The sequence below is a fragment of the Corylus avellana genome, chromosome 3, assembly GCF_965113065.1.
Source record: "Corylus avellana chromosome 3, dhCorAvel1.hap1.2, whole genome shotgun sequence".
Taxonomy (NCBI): Eukaryota; Viridiplantae; Streptophyta; class Magnoliopsida; order Fagales; family Betulaceae; genus Corylus; species Corylus avellana.
In genome coordinates this window covers 5,901,892-5,927,616 of record NC_142492.1, presented here as the reverse complement: position 1 = coordinate 5,927,616, position 25,725 = coordinate 5,901,892, and the positions used below count along the sequence as shown (strand labels likewise).

At 35.5% G+C, this 25,725-nt stretch overlaps 3 protein-coding genes across 5 annotated transcripts; 2 read left to right on the top strand and 1 right to left on the bottom strand.

Moving 5' to 3' along the window:
- The first annotated feature begins 572 nt into the window (after window positions 1-572).
- On the top strand, window positions 573-5,732 carry DJ1B (Class I glutamine amidotransferase-like superfamily protein). Its single transcript, XM_059588572.2, has 8 exons — window positions 573-716; window positions 809-1,009; window positions 2,016-2,165; window positions 2,292-2,474; window positions 4,151-4,231; window positions 4,621-4,821; window positions 4,896-5,036; window positions 5,369-5,732. The coding sequence occupies exons 1-8, from the start codon at window positions 594-596 to the stop codon at window positions 5,573-5,575; spliced, it is 1,287 nt and encodes a 428-aa protein (XP_059444555.2). The 5' UTR covers window positions 573-593; the 3' UTR covers window positions 5,576-5,732.
- Window positions 5,733-12,535: 6,803 nt separating this feature from the next.
- LOC132176257 (cold-responsive protein kinase 1) lies at window positions 12,536-18,788 on the top strand. Of its 3 annotated transcripts, none has more exons than XM_059588411.2 (7): window positions 12,536-12,753; window positions 13,905-14,018; window positions 14,888-14,994; window positions 15,134-15,344; window positions 15,423-15,660; window positions 16,341-16,491; window positions 18,345-18,788. In XM_059588411.2, the coding sequence occupies exons 2-7, from the start codon at window positions 13,949-13,951 to the stop codon at window positions 18,753-18,755; spliced, it is 1,188 nt and encodes a 395-aa protein (XP_059444394.2). In that variant the 5' UTR covers window positions 12,536-12,753; window positions 13,905-13,948; the 3' UTR covers window positions 18,756-18,788. The 3 variants fall into 3 exon arrangements, with proteins under 3 accessions (XP_059444394.2, XP_059444395.2, XP_059444393.2); XM_059588412.2 differs by having other exon boundaries at window positions 14,879-14,994; window positions 18,357-18,788; XM_059588410.2 differs by having other exon boundaries at window positions 14,879-14,994.
- A 1,377-nt stretch (window positions 18,789-20,165) lies between these two features.
- Window positions 20,166-22,008, bottom strand: ABCG10 (ABC-2 type transporter family protein). Its single transcript, XM_059588233.2, has one exon. The coding sequence runs from the start codon at window positions 21,948-21,950 to the stop codon at window positions 20,178-20,180; it is 1,773 nt and encodes a 590-aa protein (XP_059444216.2). The 5' UTR covers window positions 21,951-22,008; the 3' UTR covers window positions 20,166-20,177.
- Between the last annotated feature and the right edge of the window lie 3,717 nt (window positions 22,009-25,725).

Here is a 25,725-nt window from a genome sequence, read left to right as displayed (position 1 = left end):
AGGGTTATAAAGATGGATGATTCTCATTCTTTATCCAAAAGAAGAGAGAATACGAGACTAGTCAAAAATACTTTCGAACACAAAATTAAAAGCGACCCATCAAATTACATATTGTGCACAAAAAAAAATGCACAACAAATAAATTCACTTTTGTGATGCTAGCAGCACAGCACAGTAGGGAGTCGAGGATGATGAAACTTGCCATAATCATTTTAGAATGATAAAACTTGCCATAACATTTTTTTCAATAATTAAATAATCTGCAAATCAAACGAGGCCTAAAAGGTGAAGGATTTGAAAGGAAAGGCTACAGAAATTGGGCTCTTTACGCTTGCAATTTGCTTAGCATTGGGCCTAAGCGAGCCCATACTCTCCCTCGCATTCCCAAACTGTACAAATGATAAATTTCGCTGTTACTGATAGCTTACGTGGCATAATCACAACGAATAATGATCTTAAACCGGACAAACATCAACCGTAGAAAGAACCCCAGACCCATTGCCGCCATATCCGCACGCTACACTAGCTCTCAACTTTCCTCGCCCAGAAGCCCCTGGAACATTCATATATATATACTTTTTCTCCACTGGGAAATGGCATTGCGTCACTTCGCCCCTCACTACTCTCTCCTTCGCTTCTCTCACATAAACAGAGTCATTTCTCCGAAGAAGCGCTTCCTCTCCGTCTCGGCTACAATGGCTTCCTCTGCGCGAAAGGTTAATGCTGTAAATGGAATGGAAAAGCAAAGTCTTGATTTCTTGAGTTTCCTGTTGAAAGGCGTTTGGTTGACTGATTTTGGTGTTTTTAGGTTTTGGTTCCGATTGCAAATGGTTCGGAGCCGATGGAGGCGGTGATCACGATTGACGTTCTGCGAAGAGCCGGAGCTGATGTTACGGTGGCTTCTGTGGAGAAGCAGCTCCGCGTCGACGCTGGCCACGGCGTCAAGATCGTCGCCGATTCTTTGGTTTCTGATTGCGCTGACGGCGTCTTCGATCTCATCACTCTACCTGTACGATTCTCTCCTCTGTGTGTGGTGCTTGTTGATTGAGCTTGCTACCTTCTTTTGATGGTTGTTTTTGACAAGTTAATTAGGCATCCTTTCTTTTGAATTTTTTTTTTTATTTAACATTTGAATTTGTGGAACTTGTTCATCAAGGCAAATCTTGCTTTGTTGAATGATTTTTTTCTTTTTTTAAAAAAACAAAATTTAATTTCAATATATATTTTATGTATCTGTTGGCCACTGTTAAATTGTGTGAATGCAGCACTTGTACTTTTCTGGTTTTGTTGTGGAAAAGCCTAAGGGAAGGAAAACGAAAGAATTTTTTTTTGCACATGGTGAAGTGCATTATGATTGCTCAGGAAAAAAAAGGTAGGACAATATGATTTTATAGGAGAAAGTAAGATAATAAATTTAAGTTACTTTGATGTGGTTTGTAGAGCATTGATTTCTTATGAAGCAATGTCTAAGGGCGTGTTTGGCCGTTCCATCTTAACAGTTTTATGATTTCAAATTGTAAATTAAGAACAGTTTGGAGCTGGTAATCAATCAACTAGAATCACATATAGTTGGACAATCAATGGATTGGATGACATCAATTCATCTTAGGATTCCATAATTCATCATGTTTCAAAGGTTAGCTATCGTTTGTTTTGATGGCTACTACGTTCTCCGATGATTCCATTTTATATTGTGCATGAAATCATATATGCACTGGTATGTACTATATGATTTCCATGTGACTTACAAATTCACCCCTGGAGAAGCATCATTTTCATAATTTTACCAGCAGCTCCCCACCCAACCTTTTCCAATCACCAAGTAGTGCTTACTTTTTTCTAGTTGGTTACTGAGAGCCCTGATAAATTGACGGGATGAGGTCTTTTCCTTTCTCTCTCTCTTTGTATCATTCATTCACTAGCTACAAGATTCTACTAATACTGTTAATTTCTTATTCATTGAGTTGTGTTAGAGGTTAACATAGCATTCAATTATTTGCTTTTTTATCCTATAGGGAGGCATGCCGGGTGCTACCCATCTTAGAGATTGTGCTGTTCTGGAAGGGTTGGTGAAGAAGCAGGCAGCAGATGGGCGGCTTTATGCTGCAGTATGCGCTTCACCTGCAGTGGCATTCGGGCCATGGGGTGTGCTGAAGGGCTTGAAAGTAAGCTAGCTAACTGTTTCATTCTCAGCCATCAGAGTGTGTATTTTAACTTGTTATCTGTGTTGAAAATGATCTCCTGATTGTAATGACTTAAATCAAAAGTTTTGGGTGTATTGGTTTTGATAGGCAACCTGTTATCCATCGTTTATGGAGCAATTAGCCCCTTGTGCAACTGCCGTCGAATCAAGAGTGCAAGTGGATGGCAGAGTTGTCACAAGTCGTGGACCTGGAACTACCATGGAGTTTTCTGTTGCGCTGGTTGAGCAATTGTACGGGAAAGAGAAAGCTAATGAAGTTTCTGGGCCAATGGTATTTACATTTTCTCTAGTATATTCTTTTTCTTACTTGCATTCCCTCCTATCTCTCTCTTCTTCTTCTTCTTCTTCTTTTCTTTTCTTTTTTTTTTTAAAATAAAAATAATAAAAATAAAAATAAAAAATAAAAAATTAGAAGGAAAGAATATGCATGCAGTTTTACGGAAAAATCTGTTGGCCAGGGTAGCTACTCAGAGTTTGATATGGTCTTCGTTGAGTTATCATTAACAGAGAATTGGTGATCTGTCATAAATATTATTTTTAGATATTTGCATTCAGTAATTATTTTTCTTTTGGGTCTGAACTTTAGGAGATTGAATAGAGGTTGCTGGAATATCTGGTTTACTATTGTTGCGGTGCAATTGAGGAGGAAATGTAATACCCTTCTGAGGTTAAGATAAAAAAAATGGTAAATAATCTAGAGGATGGTATTCTCTGGAGCCAAATGTTCTGATACACCCTAAAGAATGGCTATAGAGAACCCCAAGGGGTTGGCCTAGTGGTTGAGGCTTGTGGTCTTATGGAGGATCACCCCTTAGATCCCAAGTTCAAGACTTTCTAGGTGCAAACTCCCCCTTGGAGCCACATCCCCTAGTGTGAAAAGCCTGCGATTTACCCTGATCCGTGTAGGAAAACTTTTGAGGGTATAGTGCACGGGTCCGAGGTTTACTCTGCAAGGATGGATTCGAAGGGCCCTGCCTTGTCAAGGTTCCCTGTCAAAAAAAAAAAAAAAAGGCTATGGAGCATCTTGGGGAATCTCATAGAAAGAGTTTCTTTAGGCAAGGAACTTTGGTGGAGGAGTGTTAAGATTTTGAATGCCATTCTCAACAAGTGGCTACAATGCTTGACTCACTGCAAAAGAGGAAATTTGATCTAAATTTGGTAAAGAATCTCTTTAAGGAGAATGCTAATGGCCGAGACATAGCATCTGATGGCTTTTGATATCCCTTTGTCTTTGTGCTTATTGATCAGTTCTTTACTTATCAGAGAAGAAAGTAAAAGCTTTTGGAGTAAAAGAAAGCCTGGAACATTAAGTGTAACACTTGAAAAAGATATCTTCAAATAGCCTTATTGCAAACTCAAGTTTTGAGCTTTACAGATGTTCATTATTATTCTTTTAGTTAATTATTTACCTGGCTGAAGGACTTAATTTCCTCAGTTCCATGATTACTTACAATTCTATTTGTTTCAATATGTGTCCAAGAAGGAGCCGGTAAGGTGGCTATAGTTTCATTTCAGTGTTAGAAAAGTTGAATTTGTGATCAAGTAAAACTTATTTGGGAAGTTAGTTGATTGACTTTGTTCAGCTGATATGAACGACTGCCATAATCCGAGTCTCTCATTCATTGCTGGAAGATGGTTCAAGTGATACATGCACTCAATAACTCAGTGATCAACCCAAAATACTGCCTCTAGGGGGATTGAAATGCTTGCCTTTCTTTCCCCCCCCCCATTTTGGGGCTGCAAAAGTGCCAAGTTGTTATTATAGCTGTTTGAAAAATGCAATGGTGCTTTCGCATATGCAAGTTTCTGACCTTCGTGCTTCAGTTGTTTTAGATAGTCTTGTATTTGGGTTTTTTGTTTTTTGGCACGATGAACACCCCCCTCCCCCTCTCCTCTTCTCTCTTCTCTTTCCTTGGGCCTTGTGCATCACTGTTGTCTCATTCTCAGGTTATGCGTTCCAACCATGGGGAGGAATATACCATAAGGGAGCTAAATCCGGTTGAGTGGACATTTGACGATTGCCCCAAGGTGAGCTTTGGGCTTTGATGTATGCTTCTTGCTGTCCCAGTAATACAGCAGATGTTTATTTATTTGTCTTTATTTTTACCTCTTGAGATTATGCTGGTACATATTTACAAAATCTAAGAACCAACCATGAAATGAATCACAGCGTGTATGAATTTCTTGGCTCCAGCAATGTGTTAGACAATATCTTCATAGCTTTATTGTAGTCTTCAAGACTAAAATAGACATTTATATTGATATAAATGGGGCTAGGGTTGTGTTTAACAAAATTGTAGGTATCACTCTCTTTGCCTCGGTATATCCTCTCTCTACGAACGTGGCTTTTTGCTTGCATTTGTTTTTATATTGTTTGTGTATAGGGAATTACGGGTGTCTGGTGCTTTTCTTTTCAGATTCTTGTACCTATTGCTAATGGCACTGAGGAAATGGAAGCTGTGATGATCATTGATATTCTTCGCCGAGCAAAAGCAAATGTTGTGGTGGCCTCTGTTGAGGACAAACTAGAAATTCTGGCTTCTCGTCAAGTTAAACTAGTGGCGGATGTGCTCCTCGATGAGGCTACTAATCTTCCGTTTGACCTAATAGTGTTGCCAGTAAGTTGGGGGTTTTAGCTTTCTACTTGGCCACGACCAATTGTTTGGCATAACTACTTTCTGTAAATTTGCAGGGTGGACTGGGTGGTGCCCAAGCATTCACAAACTCTGAAAAACTTGTGAACCTTCTAAAGAAGCAGAAGGAATCAAATAGACCTTATGGAGCAATATGTGCATCCCCAGCTTTAGTCTTGGAACCCCATGGCTTACTCAAGGTACAGATCAACGTTACCTTCTTTATTTGAACCAGTTTCACCACAATCTTTATGAAAGAGACTATATAATGTGTGACTCTATCTATTAATTACAAGATTTGGAATGAAATCCCTTTCTGAAATTGGTGCGCAAAGCGCAAATTCATTGGAGACTTCATTGAGTTTTTTCCTATCTATATTGTGATTAACCACTGCTTTTTAATGCTATTCCCGTATTCTATAATACTGTTTTCAAAGCATTGTTGAATTTTATAATGTAAATTGTTTCTTCCATTCATATTTTTCTGCATTTCGATGGCCTCAGTTGAAAAATATGCATTGCTTTGATCCAGGGTAAAAAGGCCACAGCTTTTCCTGCATTGTGCAACAAGCTGTCAGATCCGAGTGAAGTTGAAAACAGGGTTGTGGTTGATGGCAATCTCATCACCAGCAGAGGGCCAGGAACTTCCATCGAGTTTGCACTTGCAATTGTGGAGAAGCTGTTCGGGCGCAAGCAAGCTCTAGAGCTTGCAAAGACAATGCTTTTCGTGTACCCTTAGAGCTTGTATAAGTTTGTGTCGACCCTACTTGTACGAACATCTAATCGAGAAGAGACGAGAAAAATGGTGAGTTGAATTCATAGTTTTGAACATGAATTCACTTTGCATTTCTGTACAACGGTTTGTCTATAAATAAATGAGTTTTGAAGTAATTTAATTTCTTCCAAAAAAAAGTTAGATGATCAATGCTCTGGGTTTCGGGATTCTAATGTGTCTTTTGGGAATGCGTGAATCGATTTTTGTCTTGAATTTTTGATCATTTAGCTTTTCTAGAAAATAGATGTATTAATTTTCTCCACAAATTTATTCATATTCTAATCCTTATTGCATAAAGTTAAGCTGTTACTTAGTTGTTGGTTCCTACGTTTAATCTTATTTCAATTTTAATCGCTTTGAATTCATGATTTAGCAAGTAAATGAATCACAAAAGTTAGTTGTGAAAATGATGCTTCTCAAGGGGTGAATCTGCAAGTCCCATGGAAATCAGATGGTACCATGCATAACTAAGGAATTTGTAAATTTGTATAATGAGGTACATCATACTCGTAGTGTTACAACTAAAATCTATCATATTGGTAGTGTTACAATTAAATTCTTGATTGAAAATAATTATTGAATTTGAAATTATCATTTTGATTTTGATTTATTGGTGATTTTAAAAGGTACATCACATGTGAGATGACTTAAGGAGGATTCTAGTCCTCCTCCTAGCATTAGTCTAATTATTTTAGTTAAGAAATCTGTAAATGCATATTAGCCACCAAACTGCATTCTAAAATTGTACTAATTCATTCATTTATACTCAATAGGAAAATTTCTATAAACACAGAGTGGGTGTAGAGGAGTAAAAAGTTGATTTGAAGTACTGAATCTTCAGTTTGCTCGTAAGCGGTTGCATTTTCGCTCGGGCTTTTGCCTTTCAGATCGGCTTTAGTGATCTATCTAGATCGGGTTTTACTGTTAATTTGCTTATATATAGTTATGGTGTTTTTTTTGTTGGTGTTTCTATAACGTTTACTTTTATATATATATATAAACAATCTTCTAAGGGAGAGTTACTTTGTGTACTTATCCCTCTTGCCTATTAGATAATCTCTAAATCTGTGCAGATCGCCCCCTTCTACATGAATCAGATAAAAGTTATAAAACTTCAACGAATATGACTCATAAGAATTCGAAACTTAGATATAATGTAAATACCACCAAGATTAAAATCCATACCATACCAATTGAACCAATTCCATGATAAATGGAGAAAACAACTTACAACTTCACACTCCATAAATGCTGCATTAATGAGTTGTTGTACATGACAATGAATTGGAAACGGATAGTCTTCATTTCAATTGAATGGAGAGGAGTCGGTCTGGTAAAATTGTTCACAAAAAGTCGTCTCACAATATGACTCATAAGAATTCGAACCTTAGATATAATGTAAATACCACCAAGATTAAAATCCATACCATACCAATTGAACCAATTCCATGACAAATGGAGAAAACAACTTACAATTTCACACCCCATAAATGCTGCATTAATGAGTTGTTGTACATGAAAATGAATTGGAAACGGATAGTCTTCATTTCAATTGAATGGAGTGGAGTTGGTCTGATAAAATTGTTCACAAAAAGTCGTCTCACAATATGACTCATAAATGGAGAGAAGTCGGTCTGGTAAAATTGTTCACAAAAAGTGAGACGACGACAATTTTACCTCTCAAAAAGCAATGGATAATCTCCATTTCACAGTGGTTTGTAGTACATGCCCAATGGCCTTTGGCAACAGTTGCATTGCCACAAAACAGTGTCATTCTTTAACAATCAAAGCTTCCTTCACAGGGGTACGGACTCCGTTTGTTTATATATATATATATTAAAATAAAAATATTAACAAATTTTTCTAAAAAACATAAAAATAAAAATAAAATTATTTTTATGTCACATCAAATCACTTTTTTAAACCAACAGAAAATACTAACATATAAAATTATATTTTTATGAAATATATCAATCCGAACCAATTTAAAACTTAGTATATTGGTTATTAGTGACTTAGTTTTGTGATTTAACAGATAGCCAAAAAATAAAAAAAAATAAAACTTGATTCCTAGATAAATTTGAAAGTTGAAACTCTCTACTTACCGGAGAAAAAATAAAAGAAAGAAAAAGGAATTTGAAATTCTACTAAAAACGTGGCTCCAACAAAAATGCTACCCTGACTTATCGGTTAGAAGAAGAATAAAGAAATTTTTAAAAAATAATAATATTTAAATAAAATAGTAAAAGTTGATAATTAAAATGATAAAACTGCATGGGTGCTTTAAAAAAATTGGATAACTAAAATAGAGAAATATAATATTTTGCTATTTTTGTGAGTAAAATTTGGTGAAACCGCTAAGAATGCTCTTAGAGTCTCAAAACTAAATTCAATTGTTGTGGGTCAAATGGGCGTAGGTACCCATACAATTTAAGCCTTGAACCCACACCTCACCATCCACCTTGTTATAAGAAACCAAAAAAAAAAAAAACAAAAAAATGTAAAATTAGTCATTATAGTTTATTTAATTTGTAATTAATTCCCTTGTCAAAATGAATTCAAAGATCCTTGAGGTATCCAAAAAAAAAAAAAAATCCCTACAACCAAATTCCGTCAACTAACTTAACATGTGTTGGGGATAAAATCCACCATGGGTCCCACTATCTCTCAACAACCCTTAATTATCTCATAAGGTCATACATTATCTTATAAGGTCCTACCTTATCTTAACTACCTCACATTATCTCCCCATTATTCCAAATGATTCTTCAATCATCTGAAAGGAGAAGATCAAGGAAGCAGTTACAGAAAAACCCTATAAAAGGGAACTAAAGACATCGGTAAGAGGATCTTCTTTGATATACAATGCTAGCTCTGGCTACATTTTGACTCCATATACGACTGCTAACTTAAGCATCGGAGACCCGATTGATAATCACAGACGCCTCGAAGAACGTGAAGATCACACAAAAGAACGTGAAGATCACACAAATCGAAAACTATTGAGAGAAAAACGTGCATCAACAACATGTTATGATAAGGTAAAATGTTATAACCAATAAAATTGTGTCACGTGTGCTATTTAAGTAAGTGTTACACTAACATAATCTATTAAATTAGTTAGGGGAATTTGACTGTAGGGAGTAAATTGTTTTTTTGGCATACCTCAAGAACCTCTGAGTTAATAACACATCTATCGCCCTCCTCCCCTTCCTTGTTCCTCTTCCCCTGGTAGCAATGCTCGGTGTCTTATGTGTAGTCTCTTTCTGACTCCGTTTCTGGCGGTTTTGATTTAAATCTAGTTTATAGATTTAGATCTAGATCTAGTTTTTCAACTCAAATCTACTCATCTTCACTAGCCAAGGAGTGTTTTCTCAGGGATGTCTACGATGTCGTGCTCCTCCGCTACTGCTTGTATTAGGGATTTTTTTTTTTTTTAGTTTTTAGTTTTGATTTTTTGTTATTTTTGTCATGGTCTTTGGGTCGAGGACGTGAGTTGTTTTCCTGATCTTTTAGGCCGAGGATGAGTAGATTGGTGTAGGGGATTATCTCTCACGACTGAAAAATAAAGTTTGAAAATTTAGGCTACCCATGTCTTAGATATAATCTGCCCAGTGCAGATCTGTTTCATAAATGTAACTGTACGTGGGTTAGCGAAAGCTGAAGTCATAGATAGTATTTTTTTTTTTTTTTTTTTTGACATGTTCTCATAAGAGGGGAGAGGGGGATTCGAAGTCCTAGATAGTACTTGATTATAAGAATTTTCTGATTGTATCTATGATTTATCAGATGTGATGTAAGAGTTTTATACTCTTGATCTTTTATCAATGAAATTTGACAAGATTCTTGTTAAAAAAAAAAAAAAAAAAACTCTTGAGTTTATTTTGATACCATATGAAACTGATTGTAAATCACATAAACCATGTTGATTGATTTTATATTTTTTCTTTGATAATTTAAAATCAGTCCATGTATTAAAGCCAAAGGGGGAAAAAAAAAAAAGTCAATAGTTGAGAAAGAAAGGGAAGCTCCCATTTAAGTAATACATTTAAAAATAAATAATTATTCTAAAATTCATAAATTAGAAAACTCCAATTTGATCGTAGATTGCATTAATATAAGAGTTTGTAATGAACCTCTTTGGTAGCATTGTGTTGACAATTCTTTATTGTGATCGCAGATGACAACTTGAAAGGTCATTAACGAATGAACAAGTCAATCTTATTGTATTGCTCCAAAAAAAAAAAAAAGAAGCCAATCCTAATAAGTTTGAGCTTTATTTATTTCTTTATTTATTTTTATTTATAGAAGTTGGTAAAAAATTTCTACAAACCAACACACACACACACACACACACACATATATATATATATATATATATATATATATATATAAGCACATATTTTTTTTGAGGGATTTCCTTGCTGCAAAAAGGTTTTTAACCTTTATTTATAAGCACATATTTTCTTATTAATTATATTAAAAAATTAAACCACCCGAGAGAGGCAAACAAGTATTTAGTCGTATAAAAAATGTATTTCTTACAAACTCTATTATTATTATTTTTATTTTTATTTTTTCTATTAGATTCTATCGTATCCACCATGCCGAAATATTCCATAACGCGAAAGGCCCTGAATTTCGCACAAATCGATTACCATGCATATCGGCCTCGTTTGCCAACAGCCAGGGTCGACACTGTAGCTGGAACGGCACTATTCCAGCTACAGTGCCAGCAGCAAAAATTGACTTTTTACTTAATTTTTTTTTTTAAAGCAAAATATTAAAAAAGAAAAAAAAAAAAAAAAAAAAAGAGGAGAAAGATGGGGTGGTTCCAGCCACCCCTTGGCCAAAATGGGGTGGCCGGACCACCCCATTTTTGGCCAAGGGGGTGGCTGGAGCCACCCCTTGGCCGATTTGGGGGTGATCGAACCACCCCCATGGCCAAGGGGGTGGACCACCCCCTTGGCCAAAGAAAGAGAGATCGGGTGCATTTGGGGGTGGCCGGACCACCCCCAAGGAGTTGGGGGTGGTTTCGGCCACCTTATACAAAAATGGGGTGGTCTGGCCACCCCATTTTTTTTTTTAATATTTTGCTTTAAAAAAAAAAAAATTAAGTAAAAAGTCAATTTTTGCTGCTGGCACTGTAGTTGAAACAGTGTCATTCCAGCTACAGTGCCGGCCCCGACTGTTTGGCAAACGAGGCCATCAGGATAGAATTCAAAGAGAAGTTCTTTCAAAGGCCAAATCAACCTGTTACACTCCTCCACGTGCAGTCCTTTGATTTTAAGAGGCAAGGGAAACGAATGGGGAATTTCCAGCAATTATTAGTGCTTGACTGCCGGCCGCCGGGGCCCGGACAGTTGTGAGAGGGATTTTATATAATATAATATAATTGTATAAATCTCATATTATACTATTTATTTGGATAAATAGGTTTTGTAAGTTTATAAGATTTTTTTTTTTTTTTTTTTTTTTTTTTTTTAAGGAAAAACATAACATTTCATTCAATAATAATACAAGCATAAAGCTCTTACATCACATAGCAAAATTCTGAAGCAACCGTAACATAAAACTACAAGATTACAAGTTAGATTTAAAACCAATCCGCTAACTCATGACTAAACTTTAAATTTAAACTTCAAAAATTTATCTTTCTGAGTAGGTTTATTTGGACAAATAAATACTATATGGACACACAATATGAAAATTGGGCAGCATATTGTTAGAAATTTCAATTCTCCATATATATATATTAAAAAAATAATAATATACACATAAGATCAGAGAACATTAAAAAAAATATTAGAAAAAATTGTAGAAAAATAGGTAATAATTGATGGAGATGGATAAGGAGTTGTTAGAATTTGAAGATTTATATTTATTTATTTCTCAATTATTGCTTCTCTTATGTTTAATGATAAACATATGATCATATTAACTAAACAGAAATTCATTCCGGTGGCTTTGGCTAAATTTTTAAAAACCAGTTTTTCGTCTCTCAAATGCAATAAACTCTTTTTAAAATTGTCAGTTATCCAGATATTTTTTTTAAAAATGATCTCAACACTAAACAAACCACAAAATCCTTTTCAAAAAATAAAACATTTCTAGAAAATAACTAAACACATGCTTATTTTTTCATGTGTGGATGTTGCTTGTTACATACAAAATTTAAAAAGTGTCACCTAGCGTGGTAGCCACTAAAATCATCTTACAAGTTTAAGCCGGCCGTGGCTAGAACTCTCTGGGTAGCCTTGCAGTGGCTATCTACTAAGGGCTCGTTTGGAATTGCAATTTTAATAAATACGATTTTAAAAATTGTGTTTTTAAAATTGCAAAGACGTTTGATAAAATATGTTAAAAAGATTTTATTATTATTATTATTAAATATTTGTTACGTGAAATCATAATTTTGATTAAATTATACCCCTATTCTGCTTATAAAAATAATATTTTTTTTTCTTTCTATTTTTAATTAAACATTTTTTAAATCATAATGCCGAAGAACTTATAACCCCTCCATGATTTAGCTATGGCTGCTAGAACCGTTTGACCGCAGGTCGTAATAGTGGTAAGTTCTGCATGGACATGGTATTGCTACAGTGTTTGGCATGCTCACCACCGTGGTGGTCCCACCACCGGTGAGACTAATCTAATTCCAGCAGCCTTTTTTTAACCGGTGAAGACTAATCTAATTCCAACAGCTTTTTTTTTTTTTTTTTTTTTTTTTACTTTTTAAAAAATATTATTTTTTAGGAACACTTATAATTTATATTTCAGGAGCTATCAAATTTACATTCTTAGACTCTTTCTTTCTATAATTCTTTTTTAAAAAAAATTTGACACCTACCAAAATAATTCTTAATTTTTATATATTTTATTAAAAAAAAAAAAAAATCCAGAACCCAAAATGGGCTCCAAATGTAGAGAGTTGAAACTTTTCCAGTTGCGGTTTTCCAAGCCTAAATTTGTAGCTTTCATTTCACGACACACAACATCGTATAAGACTGGTAACTGCAAAGCTCCAACGTCAGAAGATCTCTTTCTCTCTCTCTCTTGCAAAGTTCAAAGCTAGCAGTACGGGTCCAAAGGCTAAATCTTCTCCAATCATCAAGTTGGAATTTTCTAAGGATTTCTCAGTGAGTTGACATTTTATCTGTTCTTTTTAGTTGTTTGTTTTCTGAGAAAATGGGGTTAATTTTACTATGTAGGATGATTCCGGGTCTTCTGCTTTTTGCTATTCTCTTTCCAGAAAATGATAAGCTCAGGCCAAAGAGTTATAATTTGGGTTTTCCTTCATTTTTTTCAGCTGCCGATTGTTATGTCCATGGTCAAAATATAGATGAATAAGAAACTGAAATGATTTGATGGAAATTCTTGTTTAATTTAAGTTTGTTCATCGTTTGTTTAGGAATATATGGGGACTATAGTTCAAAATGTTCAATTCAATGAAAACCACACCGTGGGGTTGGGTGTTCATTTCAATTGTGAGTTTACATGACATTTTATAATTTGCTGGAATCTTACATGGACTTGGGTGCCTTTACAATATATGAAACAATTATACTGCAAACTTTTTTCAGTTGCTTACACTGGGTTTTCCAATGGAAACTTTAACAACTTGTATCTCATGAGTTTAGTTCGATCTCTATTATGAAGGATGTTTAAGGATTTTCTACTTTTTTCCTTAAAAGTGCTATCAAATATGCGTGTGTGCAGCGGGATAAGGATCCACGAAAATTACTTGCCTAAATTGCTTGCAATTTGGATAGGTAATGTGAGAGAGCTCATATGAGACCCACTTGACCGCCCCAATTGCTAGCAATTCGACCAGGTAATTACTGTAGATACTAATCCTTGTGTGCACGTGGGTGTGGCTGTTTGTGTGTAGAACTTACTTTGGGTTGTACTTGGAGAATTATCATAATTGGTAAACTGGCTTCTGTGTAGTCAATTTTGCTTGAGAACAGAAAATTTAAGCCAATCAGACATGATTCTGAGGTAATAGTTAATATAAAGGATGAAACGTTTAGATGAGTATGTGGAGCATGGTAGAGCCCAATATTCTTTAACAGGTAGTTTGGATGTGGCTATTTCCAATGTTGTGGCAGCCATGTTTTTGTTCTCTTAGCTTGATAGACGTGCTCAATTATTACCACCAAACGTTGGTTTCTAGACTTCACACACCCTTCCTCATAGCAGAATTACTAATTAATATTTGTTACTAGGATTTTTGGCAGTCAACAGTTATATGATGACAGGTTTGTGTTAAAATGGTTTACTTTGACAGGCAGGGCTTGATTTGTTGGAGGTATTGATAGTAAGAAGCTGGTGATGACTTGTTGCCCTTTCTTTAGGAAAAAAAAGACTTCCTCTGATAAACAAACGATTGAAGGCGTTGAAGGTACAAATTTTGACAATTTTATTCTTTTGTTCCTTCATATGGTTAATTTATCAGGTGACAAAAGCCCCATAATACATTGTGACCTTGCACATACATTTGATCAACTGATTTCTGTCCAATATCGTCTGTACCAATGTTGGTTACTTGGACAAGAAGTTTTAGCTGTTATATTTGCTGCTCTCTACCATGATATGCCGAAAGGCTTTCTAAATTCATAGACTTTTTCCAATCTCAGGGAGTGGCATTTTGTGCTCTAGTGATTTGAATATATAAGAGTGATTGAATATATAAGAGTGTTCTCTATTTATAGAGAAGACATGAGGAATGAATTTCATTCCTTAGCAATGTGGGACAAACAAGGGCTTATTTATATAAGCCAATTACTAAAACATCTCCACACTTGAGCAATGTGGGACAGGCCCACATATACTCTTAACATGGAATAGCAATTCTAACTTTTACTTCATACATTTCTAGCGTGGACACTGTACGAAGAGGATTATTTTGTTTGGTTTATTCTAGTTTTATGCCTTAGTAAACAATGCTGAGGAAGAATTTTAGTGTTATTTGCTAAACTCACTTGCTGCTCAATTGGCATCGATAGTAGGTCTTATGATAACTTCAGATTTTATGCCTGCTTTTTCCAAAACGAAGTTTAAGGCTTTTTTTTTTTTTTTTTTGAATGCTTAAACTGCCTAACTTTTGTATACCATGCTTTGACTATCTTCTGTGTTCTCTTGAGCATGGGCATAGATTTTTTAAACACAGACGCACATTTGGACACACATGCACACATGCGTGTGTGTATATATATATATGTTTTTGTATTTTAAAGCTTCTAATTGATTCAACATATATAGAGCTTACAGGTATCGAGAATGTTAACCTGTACACTTACCAGGAATTGCGGGTTGCCACTAATGATTTCAGTCCATCAAGTAAAATTGGGGAGGGAGGTTTTGGTTCTGTCTATAAGGTGCATGCATACTGTATATGATGTCATCCATATTCTTTAAGGAATACTGATCATCACCACTTTATTATGTTAAAAAGGTGGTTTTGATTTTTGCTTCTAGTGACTTATTTCCTCTTCGAAAATTCTTGTAATTGAACAGGGAAGACTTAAAAATGGCAGTCTGGCTGCTTTAAAGGTTTTGTCAGCTGACTCAAGGCAAGGGGTGCGGGAGTTTTTGACAGAAATAAAGGTGATCACAGAAGTAGAGCATGACAACCTGGTTAAGTTGTATGGTTGCTGTGTGGAAGGAAACCATAGGATTTTGGTATATGGCTACCTCGAGAACAATAGCCTTGCGCAAACACTTCTTGGTAATTCAATTGTTTATTCTTCATAGGAAGCCATTAGTTGGCCAGGTAATGCCTCATACTCCTTTTCTACTTTTTTAGGTGGAGGCCACAGTAGCATCCATTTCAGTTGGGAAAAACGGCGTAAAATTTGCATTGGTGTTGCACGGGGACTTGCATTCCTTCATGAAGAGATCAGCCCACATATTATTCACAGGGACATCAAAGCAAGCAATATTCTTCTTGACAAAGACTTGACACCCAAAATTTCAGATTTTGGTCTTGCAAAGTTCATTGCACCTAACCTGACCCATATTAGCACGCGTGTTGCTGGAACAGCGTAAGTTTGTAAATTCAAGTTGTAACCTTTTCAATTGTGTATAATTGTCAGAATGATATTCTGCAAAGGTAATTATGATTGTAGGTTGCTCGATGGGTTGTAAAAACTTAAGACATTGTTTTGATTGTTGTCCTATAACAAGGGCTTGTGACTTGTGTAGACTGTAAAGTAGTACCATGTGCCATCATTAGGAGTTGATCGGTGGTTTCAACCAATTGATTTTTTTATAGGAGATCTGATAGTCCATCAGACTATACTACCTCAAGAATCCGAGAGTTCATTGTTTTATGGATTAGATGGTCACTTGTGTGTTTTTTTTTTGCTGTCATGTAATATATCTTCTTCAGACCCAATAATCAATTCTTTTGGTTTTTTTATTTATTTTTTAATTAATGTTCCAATTGATTTTTTAATTAGTTATTTGATAAGTTGAAATCACTCTGAAAAGTTCAACCCAAACAGGCACTAACTGAATATTACATTTGCTATGCCAAAACCTTCCCATAAAATATTGTTGGCCTAAAAGGGTTTTAAGTGTATAGCCCCTCAAACTTGTAATTAGTGTCAATGCGGCAAGATTTGTTTTCCTTCTTGAGCTTCTCACCTCATTTTTTGCAATATTTATTAATTTTCTTTAGATTATTTTCATATGTTCAAGTGTCCTTGTTTGGTTTGTGTAGAGGTTATCTGGCACCTGAATATGCACTACGAGGTCAAGTGACAAGGAAAGCAGATATTTATAGTTTTGGTATTCTGCTCTTAGAAATTGTAAGTGGGAGGTGCAACACAAACAGGCGGTTACCTGCTGAAGAACAATATCTTCTTGAAAGGGTAAGGACTTTATAGTTCTTTCTTTCTTTCTTTTTTTTTTCTTTTTTTTAAGTTAATAATTTGTTTTCAATACGAAGAAGGTTTAAAGGATAATTGATAGCCTTAACTAGTTAAGTATTTTAAAGAAAACGGTCTTCTGCATGAGTACAATACATACAAGCATGGCTTCTAAATAAAGTTATCATGCAACACCTCTAATAGGAGTGAGGATGAGGATCACTCCATCAACTTTAGCTGTGGATTTATTAAGAATGAACTTGCTCTCTGGTATGGTCTGAGATGTCTAAGTACTTCTGGTTTAGGTATATGTTGTTTTACCAAGGTATGGAAGTCCTAGATGTAGGTGTTATATAAGCTTTTCATTAGAGTAAGTCCAAAAGGGTTGAAAACCACTCCATATCCTTTCTTGTCACTGTAAAAGCTTTTTCAAAACTAAAATTGCTACTTTTGAGTTCTCTATAAGACCTGTGTTCGTGACTACTTCAGTTGTATCCTTTTGTTGTTGACGACTCAATCAAACTTCCCTGTGTGCTGCTTTTAGCAGAAAGCACACAGTGCTAATTTTAAGGTTCATCACTTTATTTAATCTCTTTAGGGTTGTTATTTTAATCTCAGACTAAGATATTGAATATCTTTTTCTGCATATTAATTCTGATCTTAAGAAAGAAAACAGCAAAATGGAGATTATAGGTAGGTGTTCAAGGAAATGATGTTCTTACCATCAGCTAGCTGGAAAGCCACATCCTTGTTCTCAACTGCTAAACTTCCTGTGTGTTTTGGAGTTTATTATCCTCCACTCTTTCTTTTGAAACCAACTGCTGTTGTCAAGTGATTCTTATCTCTGAGTCCAGTCATCCATATTACTATATAATTCACAATTAATGTTTCTGATTCAAAAACCAAAATAAGAAATTTGAGTCGAACATAAGAAAATACTAGCTTATCTTTTCAACAAGACCAGGCCCCTTTATGACAACGTTACCTAACCTATAACTTACTAGAGAATGAGATCATGTAGGATATGGGGCATATTTATTTTTCATTTACTGCATGGAAAGCATGAAGTATATACATGTCAAAACAGTACTTCCAGTATATCTTTTCTGTAATAAAACAGATTTACCACCCTCATCTGGCCTAGGTCAACCATTGTTGGTCAGTATTTCCTCATTTCATTTTTTTTTTTTATATCTCTATATATATATAGGTAATTTCCTGTTTCTTGAACCATCCAAATGAGTGTATTGATCTTTTAGTTGCTAAGTGAGGAAGGCAACTAACTAATGACTTAATTGATTTCATATCTTCCAAGTCGGACTTTAAAGCATTGTTTTGATTAATTAAATGGAAAAATAATCTCAAAATCAAATATGGGAAAGCAAAAAAGGAAATAGATATGCATTGAATAAATACTGTTCCTACTATCTTCTGGAATTCTAAGTAGTAGTTTATGGTTTGAATCTATCGATTGGAAATTATTACTCTTTGGAAGTATTATTGTAAATTAAAAACATTGCAACAATAGTTCCCTGAAAGCAGGTTGCCCAAACAAATTGCACAATAGTTTTCTCTTCTCTCCAATCAAATGGCATAGTGAATTGTTATGGCTGTAAAAAGAATAAGTCATTTCCTCATCTTGGTTTACCTTTCCTAAGTCTACTAGGTCATTTGCCTATCACTATAAATGGAGATCTCTGTTACTTCATATAAATCAGTCTTACTAAAATGTAGTCCATTATATTCTTCCGCTCTCGCTCTTCTCTTCTTTCTGTCTCTTCTTCAATATATCTTTCCAATATATTTAACATTGGTTATCTCCGGTAAAGCTAGAAATTCTGATGAACTTATTAAAGAGAGACTTGCAGGCGTGGGTACTGCATGAGAAGGGAGAACTGCTGAGATTGGTGGACACATCATTGAATGAGAATTTCGATGTCGAGGAGGCTACCAGATTTCTAAAGATTAGTCTTCTTTGCACCCAAGACATGCCAAAGCTCCGACCACCCATGTCCACTGTTGTCAGAATGCTACTTGGTGAAATACATGTAAATGACAAGGAGATAACAAAACCAGGCCTGCTTTCTGAGCTCATGGATACAGATGATGATGGTAGAGGCCGGAAATATAAGGCTGAAATGAAGAATACATCTGACACAGCATCTTCAGGGTTAGGAAAGCTGTATAATTCATCTTCATCATCAGGAAACATGACCACCTCATTTGCTACCATGACCTTCAATTCAATATATGACCGAAGCAATTAATGAGATGTTGATTTGACACCGTGTTCAAGGTTCTCTTCTTGACCTCCTTTGACCAAAAATCATTTAAAATTTTGTTTTCAAAGCATGTAAAGTACTTTCAAAGTGCTTGCCAAACAACACCTCAATTTGTTTTCTGTGGAACTGTCAATGGGGTAATTCTTTTTGTAATCAATTAGTTTAGTTTTTCCTAACTGTAACTTCTTATTTTTGACTCCGCTTCTCTCTCTTTGTAGAGAGAAGCTCTCTCCGCTCTTTTAAGATGAGTTTTCTTCCTCCTTGGTGAGGCTTTTTTCCGCTAGTTGTGCGCTTGTTAGGGGAGAAGGGATGGTTCTTCTTCCCTCCTTCCTCCCTTCCCCCTCTCCCTTGTTCTCTTCTTGTGTTCTCTCCCCATTGTAGTGTGTTTTTTTTTCTCCCTTTTGGTTTCTCATCCTCCCACAAACACCGCGCCTACCCTTCCTCCACTGCCGCCCTGAGCTCCACCGCTTGCCCTCTCCACCGCACTATGCATTGGCCACCTCCATCACATCAAAACTGGTCGGAGTTTTACACCTGGTTTTTTAAAAACCAGATCTAACTTCTTCCGTCAGTCGCGCTCTCCATCACGCCAGTCCACCGTGCTCATCAGCGTGGCCTCCTTGTCCCGTTTTTTCGGCCGCAACCTGTTTTAGTGCTTTTACTGCTTTATGTGGCCCCTATTGACCAGGTCAATTTTTGACCCATTCCTACTATTTATTTGTATGTTCTACATTGTTGCATTTTGGGTCTATTATTGGAGAGCCCACCATTTTTTTTGGTGTTTTGATTCATGTACCCCTTTTCCAATATTTGCTTAGGAAGAAAAAAATTAGTTTAGTTTTTCCTTGTTTTTTTTTTTGTTTTTTTGGGAATTCGTTTGAATTTGTTATTTTATGGTCTACAACGGGAGAGGCTTTTGAGCATTCAACAACCTCCTCTCTAGTTTGGGAAGTTTCATGCACAGTAGGTAAATAGTCTTCTTCTTCTTCTTCTTTTTTCATTTTTATTTTTTTTAAATTAATAATCTGAGTCTAAGATTTGTCCTCCTTCGTCTATGTATCTCACAATTCTTGCTCCTGCCCTAGTGTATAAACACTGAGCAGAGCAGTTTGTAGAAAATGGCTTGTAACAATATTCATAAACTTTGAACAATTTCGCACTTAAATATTCAAGAAAATATTCTCACCTTCATGTACACAATGGCCTTTCTGGAAGAGGAAAAAAAAAAAAAAAAAAAAAGGGAATCCCAATTTAGTGCTTTGGGGGAAAAGATTCATTGTTGGGCATGATCCCTTATGCAAATAATAATCATATATGTGTAATAAGATGATACATTATTTTGACTACCTTAGCCAAAAATGAGTAAAAAGAATGGAAAAAGAAAAGAACTGAAACTGTAAAGTTTATCTAGCTTCTGGTTTTGTAACATCTGCACCATAAAATGAAAAAACAAAGCACTCTATACGCAATGATGAAACCCAACATCACAGCTAAATTGCTCCACTTCTGTGACTCTTTCAGACCCTGCTGTCTTAGGAACAAATCTGCACTCAAATTGCATTGTCCTTCCTCAAATGTCAAGCACCTGGTCCTCCCTTGCTCTCCACCATACTCATTTATCAAAAAACACTCGAATGGGTACTTGAACAAACTCAAGTAATGCATGAAAATCCAGTAATTGGGTATGTTTTCCTTTGATATGAAATACCCAGAAAAGAGAAAGAAAGAGCCCATTAATCCTGCAATCACTGAGGTGCCCATGATGAAGTTTGGCACCAGAGCACTGAAACATGCTACAAATGAATTGGACATCAATAGAACCATCCAAACCACCAGAGAAAAGTAGAGAAATCCATCGATTTCCTTCCTTAAACCAACCAGCCAATAAACTGAAGTTGTATACAGAAGGCCAACCATTAAAAGGAAAGGAATAAAGATGAGGGTGTTTGCCATAACATAAGAAGATACTCTGTATGCTCCTCTTGAAGTCTCATTCATCAAAATTCTTCTCTCTTGCAAGAAAATTGGCAGGCCTTCTGTTGTGGAAGATAGCAAGAAAGTGAGGCTGAAGGCAAAAAACCCAAATCGAGTTTGTAAGGCAACTTTCCCTTGCTCATTGCCAACATTCAGGAATATGGTTCCCATTACAAATCCGGCTACCAAGGCTTGTATGACTCTTGTGGCAAAGAGTTGCTTGGTTCTGAAAATGTTGCTGCAAAATCTTTGTCCAAGTATTAAAATCTCCTCAAATCTAGAATTTGGAAAGAAGAGAAGCTTATCTTTTCCACTGTTGGAGAATTCACTATTTTCTTCACTATTTTCTGAAGTTTGCATGACCAAGCTTTCTATGACATCAATGGCAAATTCAAGCACATTAACATGGGGAGGAATGCCATGGCCAGCCAACCAAAGCCCCTCTTCCAGAAGGTTCAATGATCCATTATGCATGACGAATCCATTTGAAAGCAAAACAATGCGATCAAACAGCTCGAGGATTCGAAAACCAGGTTGGTGAATGGTTAAAATGATTGTCTTACCTTGATTTACTACCATTGATCTGAGCAGTGACACCACATGAAAAGCTGAGGCTGAATCCAATCCAGAAGTTGGTTCATCGATCAAAAGAACAGCCGGGTCATGAACCAAATCAACTCCGATCGAAACTCGACGCCTTTCCCCGCCAGAAATGCCACAATTTGATGATCCTCCACTGATCATCGAGCCTGCAACATGCTCCAACCCAAGCTCCTTCATCAGATCTTTTACTCTAATGGCAGCCTCTTTTCTCCCACCCCTTAGCCTTAGCAGAGCACTATACATGAGGGTTTCTTGTACTGTAAGTAATGGAAACAAAGCATCATCTTGGCTGACATATCCCGATATTCTCCTGAAAAGGTCGACATCCATAGGCCAATCATTGACCAACACCTGCCCTGTCACTTTCCTCTGTGATGATATCTTTCCTGCTAGAGTCTCCAGCAGCGTGGTTTTTCCAGCTCCACTGGGCCCAGCAATGGCTGTGATCTCCCCAGGCCTTGCTTCACAGTTTACATGCCTCAAAATGAATTTAGGAGCTCTCCTTGGAGTACTTCCACATAATTTGTAGGACAAATTTTTGGTTTCTATTCTATATGGAACTCTCCGGCCACTGGAAACGGGCCCCTTCACTGGCAGTTCCATTGAGAGACAAGGAGAGAGTGAAAATGTGATGTGTTAAGATGGAATATGTAAAGAAGAGACGCAGGAGATGAGCTAACACACCAAACTAGGTGTTGCAAACGTGCAAGTTAAAAAAGCTTGAGAAACCAAGTTAGATATTATTGACATGCATGGGACATAAACAAACAGTTCTTGGGCTTGGGCTTCATTTCATTTTTTTCTTCCCAAATGAGAGTTTTGGTGGGGTTTGGAAAGTTGGGAGAGTGCTTCAAGAAAGCTGAAAGGGGAAGCTTTTCCTGGTGAACCTAATATTGACTGAGCAGGGTTGGTGTTGGTTGCCTCACCACCTTCCCACCCTAACTCCCCCTCAGCAGTTAAGTAGGTCGGAAACTGCAAAGATGACCTGTATAGGTAGGGATTTACCTTAATTACTCGCACTAATTGCTTAGTAAATTGAAAAGAAAAATAATTGGATTGTACATATTTTATACAAATCACTATCACATGGTGAGTGTCATGTAGACTGTCACGCCAGTTTATAAACTTGATAAGCGTTATGATGATTGTAACGTTCATCTGTAAAGGGCCTCTAAAATTTAAAACCGCCCTCAATTAAGAAAATATGAGACCAAAATGAGGTGGGACATAGAAGATGGCCTAATGAAGAAAATGTTATTAAAAGGTATCTTCTGGGATGGCCTGCCCTAGAAGCTTAAATAAATGCAACTAGAAGCATAAGTAAAAGCGATTATTATAAGTGATTTGTGAGTATATAATGTGCTAATTGAAGTTCTGGGTTATGATGCACCTTTTGCAATAAAAACTATAAACTCCCTTTTGTTGGTGTCAGGCGGGGAGTTTATGAAGGTTCTGTACACTTGGATGAGCTTAATATTCTATGAGGTCGGAGGTAGACCTAATCCGATTGGCAATTTATTTTTCTTTTCTAATAAAAAAAGTCAAACTTCTTTCTCACGTTACCAAACAATTTGTTCACTTTTTTTTCATATAAAGTTCAAAACTCTTTCGCATTTATATCATATCAATAAATTCTTATTACTATTCTAAAAAAAACAAAAAATGAGAATGTTTTGCCGAAAACCTTGCAAACTCATATAGACTAAGGGTCCGTTTGGTTTATGGAATAGATCTCTTGAGTGAAATGACTATTCCTATAGAATAATTATTTTTTTGTTTGGTAGGGGTCTATTCTTTGGAATAGTAATTATTTCCGTGAGAATGACTAATCCCATACACCGATGAATAACTATTCTTCTAAAAAAATTTAGGAATAGCTATTCCTCAAGTAATGAAATACATTTTTTAAAAACACATATTATTTTTTTACTTTATTTTAAACTTCAAAAAAAAAAAAAAAAAACATAAAAAATAAAGTGGGTAGCCACACCATCCATTGGGGTGGTTGGCCACCCACAGAAGAGGCCGGGGGTGGCCACACCACCCCTGTTTCATTTTGGGGTGGCTACGACCACCCCAAATTTGCTTCAGGGTGGCACAAATCAGGGTGGCCGTACCACCCTGGAGCTCCTCTAGTGGCCATCCACTTTATTTTCTTTTATTTTTAATGTGAGTTGAAAAAAAATAATAATAAATAGCATAGGACTTTTAGTAATTTTGATTAAATTCCAATTAAAGCATGTGTGTTGTTGCCAAACTAAGGAATATAAATAGTTATTTCATTCAATTCTCTTTTATTCCCGGTAATAACTATTCTCATTCTTAATAAAATATGCATTTCGCAAATCAAACGAGCCCAAAAAAGAAAATAATATATATTATTTTCTTTTTCGGGCTCGTTTGGCATGTCCGCATAAGGGTAGAGAAGTAGTGACTTCTACTTCATGAGACATGGACTTCAGCCAATTAAATTACCCCTCAGGACTATATAAAGAAAACAATATTGATTTCAAGGCAAAATATTAAATTGATACGGCATAGCTTTGATTAACCGGCAAGCAAATAAATTAACGTGGCGCCTTCACTTACAACCGTGGGTTTATTGTGTTGATTGAAGTCCCAAAATACAAATTTAAAAGTTGTCACTCGTCTTTTATATTTCATAGATAGACTGTGAGTTAGGTGCACCGGTCTTTTTATTTTGCGTTAAATGCAATTTTGGTACCTGTGGTTAGGCATAAAATCAAACAGACCTCTCAATTTCAAAAAGTATCACAGCTGGTACTTGTGATTATTGAAAATACACACTTGGTACTTCCGACAATTTTTCATCCAAATATTTAACGGATCTCCACGTCAGCACAAGTAAAATGGTGACACATGTCCTGAATGCCACATACTGATGCGACATTTGCTAAAAAAATAGTAAAATAATGGTAATGAAAATAATTTATTAAAAAAAAAATGCAAAAAGACTAAAAAATTGGGGATGGCCGGCCACCCACATTTTGCTAAGGGGGTGGCTACCACCCCCAATGGCTAGCAAGGGAGTGGCCGAACCACCCCCAAAGATCAAATTAAAAAAGAAAAAAAACAAAAAAAAATTCAAGGATTGGCCCTTGGGGGAGGCTGAACCTTCAGCCACCCCCATGGTGGCCATTGGAGGTGGCTCAAGCTACCCCTTTAGCAAAATGGGGGTGGCTAAAATTGGGGGTGGATTTTTTAGCCTTTTTTTTTTTTAATAAATTATTTTAATTATCATTATGTGGCATTTGGCATTCGGGACGTGTCACCATTTTATTCGTTCTGATGTGAAGATCCGTTAAATAGTTGGATGAAAAATTGACGGAAGTACTAAATGAGTATTTTTAATAATCACAGGTACTAGCTGTGATACTTTTTGAAACAGAAGTGTCTGTTTGATTTTAGGCCTAACCATATGTACCAAAATTGCATGTAACCCTTTTATTTTTTACATAAATATTTTACATTTGATTTTTTAATATATTTTTTTTAACTTTTTATTTATAAATGATATGTGTCACAATATAATTGGGTTTGATTTGGCACATTAATAGATTTTATCAACTTTTTCAATGACATTTACTACTTGTCTTTTTTGCTTACATAAGAGCACTCACATTGGCTTAGTCATTTCTTACTTTTATTTAAAATAGATAAGCAAAACACTAAAAAGTCATCTACATTGGATTATGCATTTCAAATGCAAAATATATTCTTGTTGCATTTGTGAACAGTTCACTGCTACATGTAGCTCGTAGTCTCATACTATTCACGTATTTATTTCATTAATATATTATTTCTCTCCACATCTATTTTTCCCAAAATGTTCTCATACTATTTTTCTTTTCACATCTTTCTTTTTCCAAAAGTTGAAAAATAGGATCTTTAGGAAAAATACAATCCTTATAAAAAAACAAAGAAATAATATTTAAATGATATAGATAAAAAAAAGATAATCGAATTTATAGTATCTTTTAAAATTTATTAGCTAAACTAGATAAAATGAGTTTTGATTAGCTATTTTGCATAAAAATATGCATAAACTAATATGAATGCTCTAAAGAGTGTTTAGTTATTTTTTAAACCTCATGCAACTATTTGTCAAAACTCCAAACTACATTGACCAATTTAGCATTTATTCATAAAAAAAAAAGAAAAAGAAATTGACCCAAGCTAGAATTACTTAAGGTTGGGGTTAGACATGTAATAATTTAATGTACTCTATCCATTTAGGTGTGCTATCCCAAAAAATGCAATTTTTAAAATACATGATTTAAAAAGTGCAGTTAAGCGTTTGGAAAAATTACAATTTAACATTTAAAATCGTATATTTTTTAAAAACACTCCCTTACTT